Here is a 23,559-nt window from a genome sequence, read left to right as displayed (position 1 = left end):
ATTCTTAGGAGTGGAATTGACGGGTCACAGGGTATATTTTGAAATATCAGTTTTCCAAAATAGTTGTACTTTTATATGCCCACTCAAAATAATTTTCATTTGAAGCAAATCCAGTTTAAGAAAGAAAGAAAAACAAAAGTTGGTCTTAATGAAAAATGAATGGCAATGAATAAAGAGCTTCCTAAATTATTTGGAATAGTCAAGGAAACTCATATGTAAGGTACAGAGCTATGTGACAGCCAATCCTCCAGGCAAACACTTTGATTTTGATCACTGGTTTGGAAATAATTTTAATCACTTAGATCAAAGTTTTTCACAAAGATGAGTCAAGCAGGGGCCCAAATCCCGAGAGGAGAAGAATTTACATAAAGCGTCCTCCAGATGAGCTTTTCACTCTGTTAAATGGATGACCCGAAGGGAAAAGAAAGCCTTCCCACGTGGCACCCTTGTTTACCAGGCCAGCCCAGCGCTGTGACAAATGAAGCACCGTCTTGATGCCTAACGCAGCTCGCCTGCAGGCGCTGATTCGGCTTTGTGTTTCCCCTGAGTTCTGCTTCAGATAAACAGATCAGGGAAGTTTATTAATGATGCACTCTGGGGCATTGGGCTGCGATAGGCAGCAGGCGCTGCACACGGCCCCAGTGGCCAGTCTCCAGCTAGCACGAGAGGCAGCTCTAAGTCCTGCCTGTTTCGAAGACATCCTGACACCCACAGGGTTGTTTTTGTTGGTTGTATGGAGTTAAGCAGGAAAAAAATGAAGACCGGGAAGCCAGAATAGCAACTCCAATCTCAGCAACTTCAGGGGGATGCTCAGAGATGCTCAATGCAATGTTTTTCTATTTGGAAAATTTCAAAATTGGCAACAACCTAGATGCCCAAAAATAGGAAACAGTTAAATAAAAGCCCCTCTTCTTCCTGCAGACAGTGGGAATCATTGTGTTTGAGAGCAGAGAAATTAAACAATGAGGCCTTAGAAAACTCCTGGGGCAGCAGTGGATTGAGCACAGGGTGGGGGTGGGGGGCAAAAAGAGCACCAGATTCAGAGGGCTCTAAGTGCATCACAGGCAATTATCTCCAGACCATTCAGGAATAAACCAATGCAAACCAATGAAATTCTTATGGCTTTCATTATTATAAGCGCCCTAGCTTCCAGGGGAAAAGAGTAAGAAACTTTTTTTTTTTTTTTTTTTAAAGACACGGCCTCACTTCCGAAGTCCAGACTGGCTTACAGTAGCACTATTATGGCTCACTGCAGCCTCAACTTCCTGGGCTCAGGTGATTCTCCCACCTCGGCCTCCCGAGTAGCTGAGATTACAGGTGTGTGCCAGCATCCCCAGCTAATTTTTTGTATTTTTTAGTAGAGACAGTCTCACCATGTTGCCCAGACTGGTCTCAAACTCCTGAGCTCAAATGATCAGCTCGCCTCAACCTTCCAAAGTGCTGAGATTTGTAGGTGTTGAGTCACCACACCTGGCTGAAACTGCATGTTTTTGAATACCTACCGTGGGTCAAGCACTGGGTCAAGCACTTACCAAGTATTAATTGACAATCCCCACAGTGGCTCTGTGAAGTAAGTACCATGGTCCTCATTTCAAAGATGAGCTCTGCCTCAGGGAACTTTAAAAACTTTCAGAAGTTTCCCCAACTAACAGGAGAAAGAGTCAGGATCCAAACTCTAGTCTCTCTAGGCCAAGCCCTTGTTCTAGATTTTACTGACAGCAAATAAAGTTTAAAATGAGTTTTTCAATGGGCAGCTGCTACCCTTAGCCACAGGCAGGAGCCCGATGCTCAGCTTGAGCAGAAAGATGGGCTTCCCCTTGAGTTATCCTCCTAATAACGAAATGGCTCTCCACTGCCCAGTTTTAGCTTGTTTTCCTATGAAGAAGGTTGAATAAAAAGCCTCTTCCCATGAAAGCATTGCCTTCCTGAGCGTAGTGACCGGCCTTGAGCTTTACACGGCAGTGACTTTTCCTGCTGTCCCCATCCAAACTGGGGGGATAGCTTTTCTGCTACCAAACTCAATTTTCTAATGCAAAGGGAAGCAATCTTGCCTTCTTCATTCACTATCTTATTTAGAGACATTCTCTATCACTAGAGTCCTGGGGTTTTTATAAGCCACACAAACAACAACACGTTACTTCAATTATTGTCTATTATGTTTTGGGGTCTTCTTGATAACAACAGATTGGAGCACACTTGGCTGGTTTGCCCTTATTAATCCGTGAAGGTCACTTCTCTTCCAGGGCCTGCAATCAACGAGCCCTCTTCTTCTCTTCCACAAATGCATCCCTTCCAGAGCCTTTTGCAATTATGGCTCATTTCTCTAGGTTTCATATGGCAGGCGTCTGAACAGAATTAAAAGCATGAGCACGTGCAAAAATAATCCGCTTCCCAAGATAGTAAATGCTGAGAAGTTCTATATTAGAACACACTGTTGAGTGCTGACTGGCTAGGGCATGATTAACCTAATAGGCTTAAACTGCACTTGCTATCCACATCTGTCAGGACGCGAGCAAAACACAGGCCCGTAATCCACCAGACTGGGGGCCTTCAGAATTGTCCTGCTGCTCACTAACAGCACAGGGTTCCAAACTTAGAACAACAACAGGACGACAGGTACCACTCCCTCTTCACATTTGGACCAAGAAAATAAAGAAAGCTGGTTCCAAGTTTAGGATATTGTACCATGGACTTCAAAGGATTCTGGCCTGAAAATTGCCTGGATGGACTAGTAAGATTGCCTTTTGTTCCTATTTCAACATGATTCTTGGAAAATTGTGAAGGTTGTGGGTGGAAGATGACTACAAGCTGAAATCATGGGGTGTACACCTTCACACAGTGACATCGTAAACAGCGTTGCAAAGAGTGGCATTCAGTTCTTGAAAAAGCCCAAAGCAATTCGGCCAGGATGTCAGGGCGGAAGTGAAAGAGGTTCCATCCCTTTGCTGGTTAAAAACTCCACCTGCTATGACGCTGGGGAGGGCCTGGCAGAGGAGCAGCCAAGTTCCAGGAGGAACCAAACCACAGCTAAAGGTCTTTGTCAGCTTATGGGAGATCCTGCTTCAGGCAAAAGGAAAGATATGGAAGGACTGATCTCAGGAACCAAAACCTCTTCATCCCAGCTGAACAAATCACAAAGCCACATGGCTAAGGACATTCTGTTCAAGACAGAGGGTTCCCATGGATCACAAGGGGCAGACTTTTCTGGAGATGAGAGTCAGGAAAGTAGTACCCAAGACACTTCCAAATGGAAAAGGACACAAAAATGTCACACGTCAAGCAAACAGAGCCATTGCTACCAAACCATCCACCCTGCTCATGAGTCTGAAGGCAAAGTGGACTTCCCGGAGCCCCTGGTAAAGGCCCACCAGCACGCTTACACCTATCTCCACTCCAGCCTCTCCAAATATGAAGCAATTCTGTGCATCATCCATCAGGCCACGCAGACCCGGGAGCTGCTGCAGCCCATGGTCAGCTTCCTGCTGCTGTGCTTTGAGGAGATCAGCCAGCTTTTGGGGGAGATCTCCAAAGATGGAGAAGTACTCCTGCAGGAAGTTAGGGAGGATCTGGCTTGGCCTTTGAAGAAAAGAGAGCCCCAGGAACAACCAGATCTCCTGCAACAGCTGCTGCAGTACACAGTCAGCAAACTGCAGGTGCTCAATGGCACAGTGGCCTTGCTCACCAACAACTTCCTGGAGGGCTCCAGCAGCTACCTCCACTCCACTGCAACCCACTTGGAAAACAAGCTGAGCGCAAAAAGGAACGTGGATGAAAGCCTCCTGGGGACTCTGGGGCAGCTACAGAGCCTGGCAAGTGGCCGTGGTGATGCTGGGGTGCAGGGTCTCCCCTTATGCTCTGAGGACAGTGGCATTGGTGCTGACAATGAGTCTGTGCAGTCGGTGGACAAGCTGGGCAAGCAAACCAGCTGGGACCTTGCACCAGAGCCTGAAGAATGGAAGTCGGTGACTTCACCCCACACAGAAGCTAGGCAGTCCGGACATGCCTGGCAGCAAAGTCCATTCTGTATGGGTTCAGACAGACCCCAGGACTGCCTGCTCTCAGGGGCTCCTATGGCAAAGGTTCAGCCACAAGCACAGGATGAAGCAAGGAGCCCATGCCTCTCCAGTACAAACCCAGAAAATATCACCTCCCCGCCTTTGAAGCTGGGGACAAGCACCCCATGTGATTCCTTTGGGATTGGGGTCTCTGTAGAACCACATCTTTCCAAAACCTCCAGGCTGATGGACGCTCCATCTCTTAGTGACAGCGAGGACAGCAGCCCAGAGGAGGAAGACGAAATGAGCAGCATGAGTCTGTGTGTCTGGCAGGAACAAACTCCACATTCAAGGCCACGATCTTCACCTGCTGACCGGGAAAGCCCATTTCAGGCCCGCACCAGGAGGCTTAGGAGCCTCCAGGCCCAGGAAATGATTCTGAAGATGAAGGAAGCAATCAGCGAAAGGATCAAGTTTGTCCCTGTGCCCTCTGGGCACCAGGATTGGTCTGAGGAGGAGGAGGGGAGGATAGTGGTCCCCCCAAGACCTAGCACCATCAGTGGCAGCAGGAGGGCCCCTGAGAGGCAGAGGAGGTCCCAGTCAGAGTCATGTCTCCAGAGTCACGTGGAGGACCCCACCCTTCAGGAGCTGCGAAGGGTCCAGAGGGACCTCAGTCAGAAGCTGGAGGCATTTTATGCCCTGGGTGCCAAAGGGCAGGAGCAGAGCCAGGAGCAGATTCTGCAGCCCAGAGCAGCAGCCGTGTGGCCCAATGGCACCTGCAAGGTCAGTCCAAGCAACACCACCAGCAGGCTCAAGGCATCCCTCACCAAGAACTTCAGTATTTTGCCTAGTCAGGACAAGAGCATCTTGCAGAAATGCAGTCCCCATCCTGAGGACGAACAGGGCAAAGCTGAGAAGCTTCCAAATGCCATCCCATCAGGAGATGTCAGTGAGGCTGCCGAGGCCACAGACTGGAATGTCAGGGGCTGTCCCACCAGAACATCCGTCAAGAAGCTTATTGAAACTTTCAGTCCCACAGACAGTCTGAGGACACTGGGGGACTCTAAGGACTCTGGGGCAAGTCCCTGCCTCAGGAATTGCATCATGCCGCCGAGACTTCCCATGTACAGGGGCCTTGCCCCTTTGTATCCGAAGTCCCAAATTTCTCCAGCATCAGGCAGAGAACCTCTCAAAATGGGCATAGGCTGGAAGCCCTTAGCACCTATCTTTCCCCCTCTGCCCAAAGCAGAAGCAGCCAAGAGTGAGGAGCTCAGCTGTGAAATGGAAGGGAACCCCGAGCACCTCCCTCCACCGCCCCTGGAAGTCCTGATGGACAAATCATTCGCTTCTCTGGAGTCTCCAGAAAGCAGCAAGTCCACAGAGAGCTCCCCCGAGGAAACCCAGGAGCCAGGGCCGGGAGAGGCTGGCCCCACCAGGAGAACTTGGGCTTCCCCAAAGCTGAGGGCCTCTGTGAGCCCCCTGGACTTGCTGCCCAGCAAGAGCACCGCCAACCCCACCAAGCCTCGCAGCACAGGGCCAGGGAGTGGCAGGAGCAGCTGCCAGCCCAGGAAGCCAGTCCTGGACCTGAGCCGCCCACCAGCCACCAGCCAAAGCCCAGAGGTGAAGGGTGGGACTTGGAGTCAGGCAGAGAAGGCCGCCAGCCTCTACAGGCAGCCCCGGAAAGCCATTACCTGGCACCACTCCAGCCCTCCATCTGGACAAAACAGGACCTCAGAATCCAGCCTGGCCAGACCGAGGCAGAGCCGAGAGAGAAGCCCCGCGGTGGGCAGAAAGGCCTCTCCCACGAGGACACACTGGGTGCCCCAAGCAGACAAGAGGCGCCGGAGCCTGCCCTCCTCGTACAGACCTGCCCAGTCAAGCCCCTCTGCCGTGCAGATGCCCCCCAGTCCACCACTCAGCCCTGGAGCTCCCAGCCCACCCGTGAGCCCCAGGGTGCTAAGCCCTCCAACCACAAAGCAGCGAACTTCCCCATCGCACCAGCCCAAGCTGCCCAGCCCTCCCCCCGAGAGTGCACCCGCTCAGTGCAACGTCTCTGGCCCTCCAACCCAGCACCCAGAAGCAAGCCCCCCTTCCTCGATTCCCTCCCCGTCACCCCCAGTGTCCCCTTCTCAGGGGCACAAGGAAACAAGAGACTCTGAAGACAGCCAAGCAGTCATAGCCAAAGTGTCTGGGAACACACATTCCATATTCTGCCCAGCTACCTCCTCTCTGTTTGAAGCTAAACCGCCGCTCTCAACAACCCACCCACTGACCCCACCATCGCTGCCACCAGAGGCTGGAGGCCCTCTCGGGAACCCAGCAGGATGCTGGAGGAACAGCTCAGGGCCTTGGCTGCGAGCAGACTCACAGCGGAGAGCGGCTCTGTGTGCCCTCAACCCTCTGCCTTTCCTCAGGAGGACAGCTTCTGACCGCCAGCCGGGTGCCCGACCGCAGCCTCCCATCTTGAACCCCACCAGCACCTCTTGTGAATCCCAGCTCAGCCAAAGCAGGTAAGGAGTGTCCTGGGGTCACTGCCCTTCAGCGGCTTGGAATAGAGAGGAACAGAGCGCATGGGCCTCAGGATCTTCTGGGTCCCAGTAGTTTTCAAACTGTGCTCAAAGGGAAGAGGCAGTTGGGAAAAAGAGGTATAGGGGGCAGTTCCAGCTCCCCTACTCTCCAACCTTGAGTTACTGGGCTCTTATCTGTTACACATTCCAGCTTCCTAAGAAAGATTTTAATTGAAAAGAGGCCCTGCTGTATTAAAAAAATCAAGTTCAAATGAGAACACATGGACAGGAAAGGCGCACACACCGGGGCCTGTCGGGGGGTAGGGAACAAGGGGAGGGAGAGCATTAAGACAAATACCTAATGCATGCAGGGCTTAAAACCTAGATGATGGGTTGATAGGTGCAACAAACCACCATGAAACATGTATATCTATGTAACAAACCTGCACGTTCTGCACATGTATCCCAGAACTTAAAATATATACCTCAAAAAAATAATAAAGTTCAAAACACTCAAGTTAGTTCAACCCCACACAACCCGTGTTTTACAGCTGGGGAAGCTGAGATGAAAAGGCTTGCCCCTATGGCTGGCTCACTGGCTCCCCTTGTTTCTGGTTCCCCGCAGGAGACCAGCATCTAGTTGGGAGGTTCTCAAACTATTTGGTCCCAGGACTCCTTTAAACCCTTTAACGTTATTAAAAGCCCAAAAGAGCCTTTGTGTGTGGAGGCTGTATCTATCAATGTTTACTGTATTGGAAGTTAAAACTGAGAAATATGTAAAATATTATTTTTTTAAAAAATATATGTTAACACAAATAATATACTCTTATAAAAAGTGTGTATTTTCTTTTGTCTAGTTTTTTTAAAGCTTTTATTTTAGGTTCATAGGTACATGTGCAGGTTTGTGATGTAGGTAAACTTGTGTCACAGGGGTTTATTGTACAGATAATTTCATCATCCAGGTACTAATACCCAATAGTTATTTTTTCTGCTCCTCTCCCTCCTCCCACCCTCCACCCTCAAGTAGGCCCCAGTGTCTACTGTTCCCCTCTTTGTGCTCATGAGTTCTCATCATTTAGCTCCCACCTATAAGAACATGCAGTATTTGGTTAGTTTGCTAAGGATAATTAATGACCTCTAGCGCCATCCATGTTCCTGCAAAAGACATGATCTTGTTCTTTGTTATGGCTGTATAGTATACTCCATGGTATATACATGTATTACATTTTCTTTATCCAGTCTGTCATTGATGGGCATTTGGGTTGATTCCATGTCTTTGCTATTATGAATAGTGCTACAATGAACATTTGCATGCATGTGTCTTTATGAAAAGAGTATCTTCTACAACAACAAAAAATTTAGGGAAAAGAATAGCACTGTTGTACATTTTTTCAAATCTTTTTAGCATCTGGCTTCATATAAAATGACTGGATTCACAGCTCTGCTTCCATCGTCAACCTGTTGGGATCTCACACCTCATGTAGATGCTGGTATCTCCACCCTACATTCACAAGAGAATGAGTGAGAAGGAGAAGTGACATCTTAGTATTAGGATGAAAATAGTTTTGACGTCATGGGCCCCCTATAAGTGTCTCAGGAATAACCAGGGGCCCCCAGACCACACTTTGAGAATGGCTAGTCCTGGAGGCGTGGAATATAAATGTGTGGCTTCCCATATCCCCAGGGACATGGCTCCACTTCTCCTCTAACTTCAAAAGTTTGTAGAGTGAGAACAAGAGTCTTCATGAGTGCTGAGTGCCAGAATCCAGGGGTGGGGCTGCTACCTCTTCCCCGGGCAGACTGAGTTCCAAGTGTGCCTTTCTCATCAGGGCAACAGATGTGCATGTCATTGGCCCAGCCGCACAGACAGGCCCGGACATGCAGCCGCAATGGGGCATGAGTCAAAGTGTAGCCATTGCTGGGCACTGAAAGAAGAACTCATATGCTCAAGTGGTTATTTTACAGAATACACAGGGAAATGTGCCTTTACCCAAACTGGCGTAGAAACAATAACAAAAAAAAATTCTGAGGTCTATTAGAGAAGAACTCTTATCAATGTGTCTTGATATCAGATCAGACAAAGCTCAACTGACACTGGTCCTTGCTATCTTTGCATAGCCCACGACTGTGTAAATCAGCAGTTAATTTCTGCCAGAGTGATATGTGTTGCAGACTTCACAATCTGTCCAGGCACAAATGGTAATTTTTTACAAAGTACTCGGCAGTCAATTTTAAATAAAGATATTATCTCGGGAAAGTTGTGCATTATTACAGTTAAACTTCCCCAGCCACTTGAAAGAAATGAAATATTGATTATTTTTGCAAGAATCTTAATGTAACATTGCTCTTTTCTTAAATCTAAAATGAGCTTCCTACAGTACAGTGGTTTTCATCTAAGAACCTCTATAAATGTTAATGCATTATTCCTCATTCAAGCCACTTACTCAGTTATTAGATTTCTAAAACTGTGCCCTTCAGGAGAAGAGCTTGAGAGAACAGGGACAATAAAATGGCATTAATTAAAAACACTAACATTTTAAAACAGCAGGAGCAATAATAAAGTAACATAAAATTGTTCAAGAAGAAAATAATGCCCTTCTTCAGGCTTCTCCTCAGAACAGGGCAGCTAAAAGGTTGTTTTATGTCCTGAATCTCAACACTTGGGGCAGGGGTGGTGGGGAGGTAACAGTGGCTTGAAAGAGAGAGGATGTCCGGGCGCGGTGGCTCACGCATGTAATCCCAGAAATTTAGGAGGCTGAGGTGGGTAGATCACCTGAGGTCAGGAGTTCGAGACCAGCCTGGCCAACATGGTAAAACCCCTTCCCTACTATAAAAATACAAAAATTAGCAGGGCATGGTGACACGTGCCTGTAATCCCAGCTACTCAGGAGGCTGAGACACAAGAATTGCTTGAACCTGGGAGGCAGCAGTTACAGTGAGCCAAGATCACGCCATTGGGCTCCAGCTTAAGTGACAGAGCAAAACTCCATCTCAAGAAGAATTTAAAGAGAGAGGGAGAGAGAGAGGGTTCATAAACAGGAGGGCTTCCCAAGGTCACGTGGAAGGTTATATAATGACTTGCAACCATTCCCCTGCCTCTCACGACACCACATAGCTCTAAGCCTTCCCACACTGTGAACATGTGATGGGAAAGTGCTCATTCCCCAGCACCCCCGCCCCCAGGTATAAAGTTGGCATCCGGGAGCAGAAGCGCACCTGCTGTAAGCGCGTCAGGCCTTTGCCACCCTGTGAATAGCAAGCTTTTTTTTTTCTGCTATCCTGCATATGGGGAAACACCACCAGGGACTAGGCATGATTTCCCCAAGATCATTCAACAAGCCAGTGCCAGGGAGCCAGAGGCTGCTCAGAAAGGGCTGTTTCCCCAAGCAGCGACATGCAGGGACACAACCACACCCATGATGTCTTGCAGCTGAGGCAGGCCTGCAAGCTGAACCAGCCTGCCCTTCCAGTCACCCTGTGCGAGGCAGGAACCCCTTTTTAGAAAATGGATGATGTTTGTATCTCCCGATCTTGGGGCCCTGGGGATTGGGAACAGCCCTTGGAGGCTTACCCAGGAAGCTCAATGACTGAGCTGCAACTGTTATTTATGTGCCAAATCCCCCAGTGGGGGTTCCAGCCTCTAGGTCTCTGGATGTTGGGGCACTGTGTGCATTCGAGAAGGCTCCAGACTTTCTCCCCTCAATGTGGTGCTTTCAGCCTTTGCCTGGCCTGGACTGCCCAGGCCTGCACGCTCTGCCACCTTTACTCAGTCTCCTGGATCAGAAGCCCAGTGGCCCCTGGGCCCTGAACTCCTGTAGGGACCTGTGATGGGGCCGGAGGCCAACACAGATGAGATTGGCTCCAAGGCACAGTGAGTTGGGTTCCTTCCTGTCTGACAACCATAGCTGTGTGCTGGTCTAAGCGCCCACCACACTTACCCACAACTCCTAACACCCACCTCGATCGTGTTCAGATCCAAATGCAAACATATTCTCCAGTGGTTTGGCATCCCATGTAAGCCTAACCTCACAGAGCTGAGCATGTTGCACAATAAAGCTCACAGATCAGGCAAGAATGTGCTGTCGCAAGCAGAGAGATGCCTTCTTACCTGTGCATGTGCGGAACTGGGGTCCTGTCCTGGCCCTGAGGCAACTGACTGAGAGCTCTGACCAAGGCCTCATAGTCCCTGTAGTAGGATGGCGTGGTCCCTAGAGTCCTTTCCTAGTGCGACTTCCTATTCATTCAACAATGCAGCTCCATAGTATCGCTACCCACCTCTGGGGCACTTACGCTATTAATACAACAGCACACCAAGGGTCTTCCATGCTTCACCCAATATTGATACCTACGAGTGCCTGATGAGCTGCATACTATTATTACTTTTTTTTTTTTTTTTTTAAGACGGAGTTTCACACTTGTTGCCCAAGAGGCTGGAGTGCCATGGCGCAATCTCGGCTCACTGCAACCTCCGCCTCCTGGGTTCAAGCGATTCTCCTATCTCAGCCTCCTGAGTAGCTGGGATTACAGGCATCTGCCACTATGCCCGGCTAATTTTTGGTATTTTTAGTAGAGATGTGGTTTCACCATGTTAGCCAGGCTGGTCTCGAACCGCTGACCCCAGGTGATCCACCCTCCTCAGCCTCCCAAAGTTCTGGGATTACAGGCATGAGCCACCACGCCCAGCCTATTACTTCCATTTTATACGGAAGGAAACAGACTCAGAGGGGTGAACTAATAAGTCGGAGAGTCAGGACTCGAACCCAGGCAGCTAGCCTCTAATCCCCACTCTGGGAAGCCTCAGGCTGTCCTGCCAGCAGATGGCCAGTGTGGCTTCCTGGGTGGGTCCCCTGCTAGCAGAAGCTTGCTCCATGCTCAGGGCCACCCTCCATTCTGCACTCCTAAGGCATGCCAAATCCCACTCAGGCTCCTGTGGGGGTCCCCTCCCCATGCAAAGTCCCCCTTAGCTGTGTCAGTCCGCAGCTGAGAAGCTCTGTTCCAGCCAAATGCGGGGCCTGGGCTGGGCCAAGCTGTTTGCATTTTTCTCAATTCAGGAAAAGGGTGGCAGCTGCGCGAAGCCGGTTTTTTTCCTTGTTGTTGTTATCTTTAATTCAACTGGCTAAGCCTAGCCCTTATTAAACAAGAAGTGCTTTAAAAACAAAAACAAAATTAAGGCCCAGCTCCCAGAGCTTCTGAGGGAGTTGCTTTGTTCAGAGCAGCAGGATCCAGGGCTTCAGGGGAAAGAACAAGACTCAGCCTGTCACCCCAGCTCCCGCAGCGCCCACCCCTGCAGGCACACGGCAAGGGCGGCACCAGCCTGGCAAGCCTGGTACAGAGGGCAGAGGCCTGGCCCCCAGAGTGAACAGGCACAATTGTGGGAGAGGGCTGGGGTGGGACAGAAAGGGATAATGGAGGACAGGGGTGGGGCAGGAAGGAGCAGCAGAGGAGGAGTGTCTGACCTGCATTTGTCCTTTCTCTCGGCAGCAGCAGCGAGGAGAGCACTAAGAAGGACACAGAGCCGGGGAGCAGCCCCTCTTCCCCTGAACTGCAGGGCAGCAGCAGGCGTGCATCTCCCCCAGAGTTCTGTGTGCTGGGCCACGGGCTGCAACCAGAGCCTCGCGCCGGCCACATCCAGGACAAATCCCAGCCAGAGGCGCAGCCCCAGCAAGAGGAGGTGTCCTGACAGGCTGACAAGGGGGCCACACTCATGCAGTCACCCCAGAAGGCCAAGTGTGACAGCCAAGTGTCCCGCCTGACCCAGAGATGGTGGGCAAACCAAACTCCTACCGAGGTGTCCTGGAAAGGCCTGGAAGGTGCACTGCCCAGCGGGTCTGCTGAATTTTAAACAAGCGCCGTTTTCAGTCCCAGATCCTGCTCTGCCTTGGGGTTCAAAGGTTAACCAGAACTTTAGACCCCACAATGACAGTATTTAATCCTTCAAGTGCTGGCCTTAATTTTGGGGTGGGGTGGGGAGTAGAGAATGTATTTGTTGCATGCTTGATAGGGTTTTAACTGGGTTGGTTCCTTGAGATCACTGAAGCCTCACAACGGTGAATGAAGCAGACAGCATTCTCCAGTTTTGCGCACATGAAAACCGAAGGTGTGGGGAGAGGCCCCCTCAAGTGTTTTGCTCAAGGTCATACAGCTAAGAAGAGAATAGAGCAAAATTTTGCACAGATGAGTCTGGTGCTAGAATCTCTCTGCTCTTTTTATTACATTCCATTGCCCATAAGTATTGCGTCACTCCACCTGCCTAAAGCAGACATGGGTGCGCAAATGGTCGGAAAGCTTCTTTGTTGTAAGGTTAAGTCGTGGCACAGCATTGAAGCCCCTATTGAGAGCTTTGTTTAGAAGCGCGTGGCTCCCAAAATGAGAAGGCTGAGTGAGCTGGGATTAAAACACACAGCCCCACCTGTCCTCTGTCCTCTCCTCCTTCCCAAGCTCAGTTTCAGTGCTTTAAACCCAAAGCTGAAAGCTCACAATACCAGCCACGCTGCCTCTCGGCCTAAGCGTGTAGCAAATGCTCTCACTGCCCTACGCATTACGTGCTTCTCGACTGAATAGGGTAAACTAAGCCTCCCAAACAAGGCAGCCCATTCTCTACATGCCGTGGGCGCTGCAGCACAGAAGATAGCGTGGGTAAGGCATACGCACCCACACGCCGATCTCCCCTCAGAGGCTTCTTGGCCAACTTTATTCCCAGGTCATCTTGCAAGAACTTCTGCTGGAGTTGAAATCAAAGTGAAAAACAGTTGTTCATGCCAAAAACCTGCTTCTGCCAATGAGCTAGATATTTGCTGCCAATCTTGGAATGTTTCCATTGGAGGCTGTGGTGTATGTTCTGTTTAGAAAGGATTTTGCAGTAACTGGGTGATTCAATGCCGGCTCAATGGGTTGGCAAAAGACAAGAATTCTTACCCACTGCGGTACAGCTAAGGGACGATCCTCCAGATCTGCTGCAAAGCTGATTTTTAAGGTTTGGAGAAATTACAGACCTCAAACTCATTCTTGCTGAGATTGTGGGCTCAAAAGCTTGTGAAACTGTGTCCCTAGGGACTCCAGCTACCTCCCCCAGAGAGAGGCTATGACTGAGTAAATGAATCCCACCTTGACTTGTCCAGTTATTATTCAAAGGCACCCAAAGAACAGCTGATTAAACTACCAAGAGGGGCCACAACCCGCCCCTCTGCTGGAAATGCACACGCAGCTCTCTGCTCACGTTTGCTCCTATTGTCGCCCTCATCTCAGAGAAGTGCTCAGGCAGTGCCCAGGCCAGCGATTCTAGAGCCAAGCCACACCCACTGCTGGGTGGACACTTAGGAGCTGCCTGGGCTGCAGGCAATGAGGGAGGCCCAGCCACCCAGGCAGGGCAGGGGCCGAGGTAAACACATGAGAATGGACCAGGCTCAGGAAACTTGCCCGACAGATATCTGGGCATTCTCCCTAAATGGTTGGGCAGACCACTGGGTGACCATGGGGTGAGCCTTAGGAAAGCTGGGCACTGAGCTGAGTGAGGAGACATACAGTGTGAGCAGCCTTTGAGGTTAGCGCACAGGTAAGTGGCTTCAGGTGGGACTGCTCAGAAAGTGGGCCCTGCCTGAGCTAGGATTTAGGGGCAGGATTCCTGGAGGTCTGAGGAAACAAAGCTGTTCCCCAGCTGCAGGGAGGCTGGAATGGGACACAGTGGGTGAAACTGGGATACCATGAGGGGGTGTAACCACAGGAATTAGAAACATTTTAGTTACTGGAACCAGGATATGAAGTGGAGCCAGACCAGCAGTGAGGGGAAGCAAGGCTGAGTCTCCAGCCCAGGCCTCCTTCCATAAAGGGCCTCATCTTACAAATCCAGGGCAGGGTAGAAAGTGGAAAGGGTGGCCAGGTGCCCCCTGCGGTGGCCGTGCAAGCTAGCGGGGGCAGCAAGGAGCCAGGCAGAGTATTCCACCACTGAAGGGGTCAGTGTCATGGAGAACACACAGGAGGGGTCCCGAATGAACAACCGTGCTTTCCGTGAGCATGCATGGCAGGAATCTACACTTTTTCTTCATAGAGTTAGAAACCAAGAACCGTCAGGGATACAGAGGAGGAGGAACCCACCACAGATCCATCTAAGGGGTGCACGTCATACCCATCTTCTTACTCGGGCCAGCTCCACCCCGGAGGAGCACAGCTTTCATCCTCCCGACCATGGAGACCCCAGAGCTGCGGAGAGGGAGGTACTGAGCCTAGCCCCTTACCCAACACTTTAATGACACTGTAAACAGCTCCACCCCATGGGGAAAAAACCCACAATTTTCTGCTTCCATCAAAAGAATTCATGGAGGAAAAAAAAAAAAAGAAAGTAAACATCATTTTCTGGCAGAACAGTGATAGTTTTTTGCAAGTATAAACACAATCTTCAAGATGACATACAACCTCCCTCCGCAGCTGCGGTCCGAGCTGCCATTGACTCTAAGCAGTATCTATCTTCCTTCCTCACATCGTATGCCCAGTTCAGAGCCTAAAATAATCCATGTTGAAAGGAAACACAGGGCACACAGACCAAGGAGACTTTTCTTTCACTGTGAAGGGCCTAGGATTGACAAGACTTGCCTCATAAACCTTACAATGTGAATGAAAGGGATTTTGAGAAATACATTCTTTTTCTGAAATAAACCAGTGGTTTGCATGTATCAGAGGAGCCGCTGCAGTGAATTATAAGTGCTGACGTGTTTGTCCATTGATCATCTGGTTGACGGCTTGCAGGCTGCTAAAGCACCCACTCTATCTTTCAAAGGAAGTCTTTTCAAAGGTAATATATTTTTAAGTAGCCCCACATCAAAGATTCAGTTGAACTGCCATAAAGTACACGTGTTCTGGGCCTGTATTAACAGAACATGTTATACTGCACTATTGTCTACTCCCCGTGCCTACCTGAGGTTTAAATAAAGCTCCATCAATCCATCCAGACATTTTTATGAAATGTTATTAAAAATGCATTGCACAAGAGGAGGAGCAAACAGTTAATTCACTGAGCACTCTAATTCAATTTTATGGAGGACCCTGGACACTGCAGGCTTGATTGCACTCCTGGACTTCAGAAAGTAACTTTGTGAATAGTCCGTGGGCCCTGCATCAGGTGGCTCTAGGATTCCACTGACCTAGTCACCTGCTTCTGAATGCTGTCATATCAGACACCCTTGAAGTCTAGCACAGGAGGCAGCAATCGGTTTTGGCTGGAGTGATAGCACTGGCGGGGCTCAGTTAATGCCCACAGATAAAGATGATTGGCCTAAACTGGAGGAAAAAGAAAAAGAGGAGGAAGCGAGCAGGAGGGGAAAGAAACAAGGGGTATGGAAAATGGGCCACTCATTCTCAGGAACCAGAGAGTATCATGCTCCTGAGGGTTGGATTTACAACACCAGAGCCTGAGTCGTGACACCTCCATTCCCTGGCTCTATGACCCGGCATCTCTGGGCCCGTATCTTCACCTGCAAAGCAGTGATAATGTCAGCCTACTTATCCCACCATCTGCACGACAGGGGCAAACGTGTCTTTTCTAAGGCATCTTTTTGAGCCATCTTGGGGAACGGAACTCATAATCCTGGCCATTTTGGTCTTTAATGTTCATCTCTGCTGCCTCCGCACTTTAATATCCCGATTGAGAAAAGAAGCCAGTATCATTTCCCCCTCATTTCTGAGCTGCGCTTTGATCTTTGGAGAAACTTAAAAACAGCTGTCAAACTCAGCAAGAATTGACTTCCTTCTTTGAAGGTTTTCATGTCTTTCAAAATGAAAAGACTTCACAACATTTGCTTGCAATCGCAAGTACATATGTCAAATATACCACATGGAAAAAAACAAATTAAGCCTCTGAATCTCTCGTCTTTCCCATGTTGAGTCATGAGGCTGTCAGTCAGTCAGATAGATGGCCAGCAATTACTCTGAACACTGCTCAACAGCAGGCTTTGCATGCAGTGTGGGATGAGGCTCCCTCCAGTTAATAACAATCCTACCTTTCTTTGTATGTAACGCTCTACTTTTTCAAAATGCGATTATCTACATTGTTTCATTAAATCTTTAGGGGAAAAAAGACTCTGAGATGGACAAAGCAAATGTTTTTTCAATACCTTTTACACATGAGAAAAATATTTCACTCCAAAGACACATTGCCAGTGAGGGCAGAGCAGGCCTCTTACCCTGGCCAGCCTTCCTCCTGATACCTGGAAAGCAGGATCTAGATTATTCCAGAGAGGCAGTACTGGAAGGAGACAGCATACCTTTCTATGGAAGAAATTCTCCATTTTCTCCAACATTTACAAATAGGAAATTATTTTTCTTTTTAAAGATACAGGGTCTCACTCAGTGTTGCCCAGGCTGGAGTGAAGTGACACAATCATAGCTCACTGTAGTTCACTGCAGCCTCGAACTCGTAAGCTCAGTCTCCTGATTAGCTGGGACTACAGGCATGCACCACCATGCCCAGTTACGATTTTTTTAATTTTATGTAGAGATGGGGTCTTGCTGTGTTGCCCAGGCTGGTCTCAAACTCCCAGACTCAAGCAATCCTCCCACCTCAGCCTCTCAAAGTGCTGGGATTACAGATGTGAGCTGCCACACCTAGCCCAGGAAATTACTTTTCATATCTCACCAAAGTTCAGCTGAAATTCTAGCCATTCCTCAAACTAGCTTGGATGAAAACTCAAAACAAGGTCTCCAAGAGTTTTTAAATTCCCTCTGAGAACCTCGACCACTCCCGTCATTTTCCAGCCACACACACACAAACACACACACACGAACTGCTGCCAGCATTAAGAAAAAGAGAAAAATATCTTCCAAAAATCTTTGCTTCTCATTGCCACGAACCCTGAAGTGGGCTTCCAGATGAAAACTGGCAGGAGCAGACGTGGCCTCCTTCTGGAGACAGGGCCCCACAGCGGTAAAAACCAGCGGATGAGACAGAAAAGAATATAGACCCTGGGAAACAAATTGCCTTCATGAAAATTATTTATCTAGCAATTTTTTTTCCCTCCTTTGGAAGGGGACAGGATTGGCTATGTTTACAAAACCTGGTGACATTTTAAAGTGATTGTTTAGTTAACGGCTTCTGACATCAGCTGCAGAAGTGCCGGATCACTTTAAGGATGTAAAAATTCTCAAGGAGAACCCAAGGTGATGCTAATAACAGCTGTCAACCCACAGAGAGGTAATTATAAAGATGTGATTAAAACAAAGCAAAGCCTTCAAATGTTACAGCCAGCTTCACTGAAACACCAGGGGACGGGATATGGCGAAACCAGCACGCCCCCTGAATAAACCCCAGTAATGATAAGGACCAAACCTGAGCCCCCAAGAGGTCCCTGACTCAGAAACACACACCAGGGAGCACCCATGCGCACAGGGATGCTGCCGTGCTATCTGGAACCCAGCTGGGAGCAGGCAGTTAGGACGCTGCTTCCCAGGCTGCCTGGTCTTCAGAATCAGCTGCTTGATAATTTGCAGATTCCCAGGCCTTCCCCCCAGTAACACGTCTACAGCTGAGACTGAGTCTGAGTTTTTAAAAAGCACTTGTTCCTGTTTCTCTCCCCATCTCCTCAAGCAATTCTTTTCATCAACCACATTTGGTAAAGACTGATTCAGGGATGCTGACTCCCAGGTGTGGGCTAGCCTGGGAACCTAATAACCACTGAAAGCTTTGAGATCGTGACAGAGGTTCTCAATCTTGAGAGTGAGCGATCAAGGCTCTGATTCAGTAGGTCTGGAGTACAACCCAGGGATCTCTACTTTAACAATCACTGTGGGTGATATTGTAACAAGCCACAGTCCACACTTGTTGCCTATAGCATCCCCAGGCCAACAGCTTCCAATCAGGGCATACCTGAAGTCTTCCCTTTTTCCACTATGAAGCTGCAGCATTCCTCTGCTTGCATATGAGCCTCTGCCAAAACTCAGGTCATCATGGCAGACTCCCTTGCTAAAGCAAGCTCTGAATAGACTACACTTTTCTCATGTAGTCTTCATTTGTGCCCGCAAATCCTATCCCCACCAGAGGCCAAGTGTTCACAGAATGTCCTAATGATTAGAGCTGACCAAGCAGACCCTCTGCCCTGAAGCTTTTGGGAGCAAAACTCTGGGACCAGACTAACTCCAGATATCCATGGGGCTTCAATGGGTTCTTTCTAAGGGTTCAAACTGACCCAAGGGAAGGTAAATGTCTTAGAGCCATAAAGCATCCTGGAACAGAAAGTCAGGGGCTTTGGAGTCAAGCAGGCCTGGACACATACCCAAGTTTCAGCCACTTTCTTGCTGTGTTAGGGCCTGACCCCGCAATGTGTGGTCCCTGCCAGACTCACAGGACTGACATCACCTGGGAATTGAACAATAGACACTCAGGCTCCACCCAGACCTGCTGAAACAGAATCTGCGCTTTACCAAAATTCCCAGGTGATTCCTGTGTACTGGCTGAGGTTGTTCATTAAGCATCGCTGAGGCTCAGTTTCCTCATCAGGAAATGAAAGAAATAATGTCTTCCTTATAAGATATCAAGAATGGCAGACCTGCAACACTGCAGAATTTAATGAGGAGGTTGGTTCTTCCTCTCGGCTTCCCTTTCTGGGCCCCCATCTTCCTCCCTCCATTACAAGGAGAACAGAAGGCTTACGGTCATTTCCCCCTTTCTTTCCCTAATGGCAGAACTAAGTTATAATAAAAGGAAAATGCTTTAGGCAAGAAAGCGCTCTGCTCCCCTTCAAATCATCCCCCCTCCATTCTCAAGAGTCAGAAGAGTGGAACGGAGGGAAAGGCCGCGAGGAAAGAAGAGCTTCTGGGTTTTCTTCTCTGGGGGGAGGGATGGTTGTGAAGGCATATGAAGAAAGGGGAAGATAGCTGGAGTAATGACAGGCCCCAAACAGAGAACAGCTCCCTGTTTTCGTGGCCTTATAAGTACTTACAAGTACCTTATAAGAATGTTCTTATTTATCTTCAGCACAGCCAGGTGAAGGTGGGCACCGACGTCATCCACACACGAGATTGATATGGAAAGATCAGAGAGGTTGACAGATGGGCCCCAAGCCGTACGCCAGCAGGTCACAGGCCTGACTCCGGAACCTGGACTCAGTCTCTGCCGTCAACCCCAGAACACTCATAGGGCTGTGAGGTAAGGGGAGCTGACAGGCCGGGAGCCCACAGGGCCTAAGCCATGGCTAGTTTCCTTTTTTATCGGACTTTTTATTGTGGTTTTTGAATTCACCCAGCCATTAGAATCACCTGGAGTTAAAAGAAAAAAAATACAGTTGCCTAGACCTCACCTCAGACCAAGTGGATCAAAATCCCTGTGGGATGGGGGTAGACCTCAGTATTTTTTAAGTCTTGCCAGATTATTCTGAAGCACAATGAGAGGGGAGAAACATTTATTATCTCAGAAGGTAAGAGATAATAAAGGGAGGAGAAAACAGAATGAGATTTTGTTCCTGGACCAAACTGAGGGTCGGGCTGCTATTTCTCGTGGCCCAATAACAAGATACAGATGAACCGGGGAGGAAGCGGGTTTATTTCTGTAATTGGTTACAGGGAGAAGGCCTGGAAAATATCGCCAGAACAACTCAAATTACAAAGTTTTCCAGAGCTTACATACCTTCTACGCTACACGTCTGTGTATAAGTGTGCCTTCATCTAAAGACATAGGTGATTAACTTCTTTTAATCTGTAGCTAAGATCTAAGTCCTAAAGCCCTTCCTCTGGAGCCTCAATAAATTCACTTAATCTAAATGGGTCCAGGTGCTGCGGTGATTACCCTTATCTTGTCTCCTGCTAAATCATGGAGGTTTGGGGAGTTCCTTCAGACCCCCAATAAACTTGTTTGTGGAGGCCTGGGGAGTTTCTTCAGGCCCCTAATAAAACTTGTTTAATCCTAAACGGGTCCCACTAAGAATTCCTCATTATCTCGTCAAGCTTCAAGGCCCAGGAAAGGCCCAGGCAAAACTCTTGGTGGGCTTTCGTGCCATTCCAGCCTTTGTATAAGGGCACCAGCTCTCTCAGCTTTTAATGTTTAACTTAACCACTCAGTCCGTATTGAAACGGTTGTTATGGAGGTCTGCGTTAGTGAGACCTGGCCTGCCACAATGGGACCTACAGGAAAAGTTTCCCAAAATCTGAAAAAATTCTACCTGATGTAAAAGGGAGTCCTGGCAGTTACAGCTCTCAGACAAGTCTTCAGTCTATGAGTCTCACTCTAAACCGAGTACACCCATTTTTCTAAGAAACAAAACGAGTTTTTAAAATTATTTCTCTTCTCTTTTCCCCATTTCCCCTTGTTCCCCACTTCCTACTTAGCTCTTTAGAAATGCAACTATAACCTTTTACCTCTTTCACCAGACTCTCCCTACAGGGCAGTTTCATCTGTGCTTAGAAGCTCCAGAGCAGAACTTGCACCCACCAGGAAACTGCCTGGAGACACAACAGTCAATTAATAACCCAAAGTATGCCCACTATGAAACTCCCTCCCACCTAAAGAGCTTCAGCCACCTTTACAACCTCGTTCTGCCCACAAAGATGCCAACTCGACCACCCGTTACATAAGTCATCAAAGCAAGTATGTGCACTCCCCCACCTGCCTGCTTCCTCTCCTGCATGCCATTCACGCCAGCACCCCACCCCCCGCTTTAAAAGTGACCGCTTTCTGCTCCAAAAACCACTCAGTACCCTTCAAGGCAGCTTCTTCCCCTAAACTAGTTTTGGAATAAAAAGTCAGTTTCTTTATACCAGGCCTCCCTTTTGTTCATTGGAGTCTGCAAGCAGTGAGTGACTGAACCTGCATTTTTTGTTACCTGGAGAGACAGACAGAGAGAGAGAGAATCTTCCATCATTAGAGGCTGTATTGCCACCCCCAAGAGCATCTCATGTAAGTGGAGTTCCTGGCCGCACACAGAGCCAAGCAAAGGATGTGTGGGCCCAGCTCCAGCCCCAGCTCTCAGGACAATCTTCATTTCCCATGACAGGCCATCCCATTAGATTCCCACAGGTATTCCCAACAGGCCCAGGGCCAGGTTACCAACATGCTGTCTTCCCTTTGTTTTCAAAGTAATGAGGTAAGGAAATCTTTGGAGACGGAAATTTCCCAAGGTACACCGGAGCCACCCAGTGCCTCCCAGCAGCGTCATGCCACAGGTGTGATTAATAAAACCTGAAATAATGAGGGAAAAGAACAGTGCAAAGATGTATTCTGCACTTTTCCAGTGTTTTCAGCTGTTTTCAACGCCTCCACCCCTGAGAGTGGGTGGAGGCCCATGGGATGGGAAACCTCCTGTGTGAGAACAGACATGGAAGGCAGGAAGGCAGGACAGTGCTGCTGAGTTTCATTTCTGCCGTCAAAATCCCCGCCAGACTCTACATCCCTGGCCTCCTAGGGATCTAAAAAATCCTGAAATGTTCTGATATATTCTAGGATAAAAGCAGAAAATGCAAGTCTCCTCACCTAACCAAAAACATTTGCTCAGATGACAGGCAAACGCAATTCATTAAATTGTGCAACACATAAAACATTTACTGTCAGCCTCTTGGGCATTTTTGGAGGGCTGCCTGTCTAGCAGGCCTTTAACCTGGTTCAGTCAGAATCAACAAAGAGCTAGATGGTCGCAGGGAAGCCCATGCTGGGGTCACAATCAGGTGAGAAGCAGCTCACTGGACTAGAATTACCCAAAGTCACTCTTAAGCCGCCTATGACAAGCCCAAGACCCGGGATGACTTGCATGCCCAGCCTCACCCCAGGGCTTAAGGAGGAGCCGGCCTAACTACACCTGCCACACAGGCAAGATGGGAAAGTGGCTTCCTCAGCCTGGCAGGGTCTGGAAATACATAAGTGAGTAGATTCGGGGCTTTCCAGAGCCAGACTCCCCAGGAGAGGCTCAGAACAGGGATGTGGAATGGATGTTAGGTCTAGGGGGCAGGTGACAGGGGAAAGAGGTTCTACTGGGGAAGGACAGGGGAGGCGGCTGTCTGCCAGAAAACTTGCTGGATGAGGCTGGGCCCTCAGGGCCTCGGTCGTCTGCATCTGCCCCAGCGCGTGACTGCAGGCTGGGCTCCCCTGCGAGAGCTGGGATGCTGCCCCTTCAGCCTTTGTCTTACCAGGCCTGCCTTGCCTATGCATTTGAGGTCACGGCCTTAGCTCTAACTCTTTCTGATCACACAGTTGTTAACCTGCCACTGGCCCCAGCCAAGGCAGAGCCACTCCTACCTAATGTGTCCAGAGCCTGAGCCCAAGACTTCCCTCTCCAACTGCCAGGACCCCATTTCACTGGCTGCTCCCCCAGGGGCCAACACCTTCCCTGCTTCCACAAGTCCTGGCCTGTGCTGTGCCCACACGCCCCTCCAGGCTTCCAATGTGGCCCACAATCGCAGCCTGTGCAGTTTCAGAGACTCAGCAGCATCTGCATACCGGTAGCACTTTATGCTCTGCATGCATCTCCATTTAGGGTGTTTCGATGGCAAAGCATTGTCTAGTCCTCTTCAGAACTAGCCAGAACTCCAACTTCTAGAGAAGGCTTTTAGTGATGCAAATCTCAAATTCCCCTTGTCTTTTGATAAGCTTCGCAGATGCCATCAGAAGGTTCCCACAGGACCAACAGACGTGCGCTGCAGCTTTTGCAGGGCAGAAGCACGATGTCCCTGAACACATTTGTTACACTCACCTCCAATCAGACCCATAACAAATGGACTGGATTCCATGACCACCTCGGGCTGCGGGTTTCGGGAGGGCTGCCCAGCAGCTCACAGATGGACAACTATCATCTCCAGCGGGCTGCAGCTTGCAGGGCTGTGCTACCCTTTTTCTTCCTAACGCTTAACACCGTCTGCAACTGGTTTTGCTGCTGTCACATTTCATTTTGTTCATCACAAACCTAGTTACTGGAAAATTCTCTGTGATTAAAAAAAGTACAAGATTATAAAACCTTAGGAAAATAAGTAATTCTTTTATTTCTACTTCAAAATAGACCATGTACATCTGGAACTCTAAGGGGGAAAGTAACCAGGAGAATATTCCATCACAAAAATAAGATAAATAATAATTGCCCATTTCAGATCCATCT

At 49.0% G+C, this 23,559-nt stretch overlaps 1 protein-coding gene across 1 annotated transcript; it reads left to right on the top strand.

Moving 5' to 3' along the window:
* Positions 1-2,816: 2,816 nt before the first annotated feature.
* Positions 2,817-13,702, top strand: PCARE (photoreceptor cilium actin regulator). The gene is made up of 2 exons (XM_025354688.1): positions 2,817-6,505; positions 11,984-13,702. The coding sequence occupies exons 1-2, from the start codon at positions 2,817-2,819 to the stop codon at positions 12,180-12,182; spliced, it is 3,888 nt and encodes a 1,295-aa protein (XP_025210473.1). The 3' UTR covers positions 12,183-13,702.
* Positions 13,703-23,559: the final 9,857 nt, after the last annotated feature.

The sequence above is a fragment of the Theropithecus gelada genome, chromosome 13 (assembly GCF_003255815.1).
Source record: "Theropithecus gelada isolate Dixy chromosome 13, Tgel_1.0, whole genome shotgun sequence".
In the NCBI taxonomy this organism is placed as follows: Eukaryota; Metazoa; Chordata; class Mammalia; order Primates; family Cercopithecidae; genus Theropithecus; species Theropithecus gelada.
This window is presented reverse-complemented; position numbering and strand designations above follow the sequence as displayed.

Coding starts and splice junctions, on each gene's coding strand:
- PCARE (XM_025354688.1), top strand. CDS start 2,817: ATGGGGTGTACACCTTCACACAGTGACATCGTAAACAGCGTTGCAAAG. Junction 6,506..11,983: donor TCCCAGCTCAGCCAAAGCAG/GTAAGGAGTGTC, acceptor TTCTCTCGGCAG/CAGCAGCGAGGAGAGCACTA.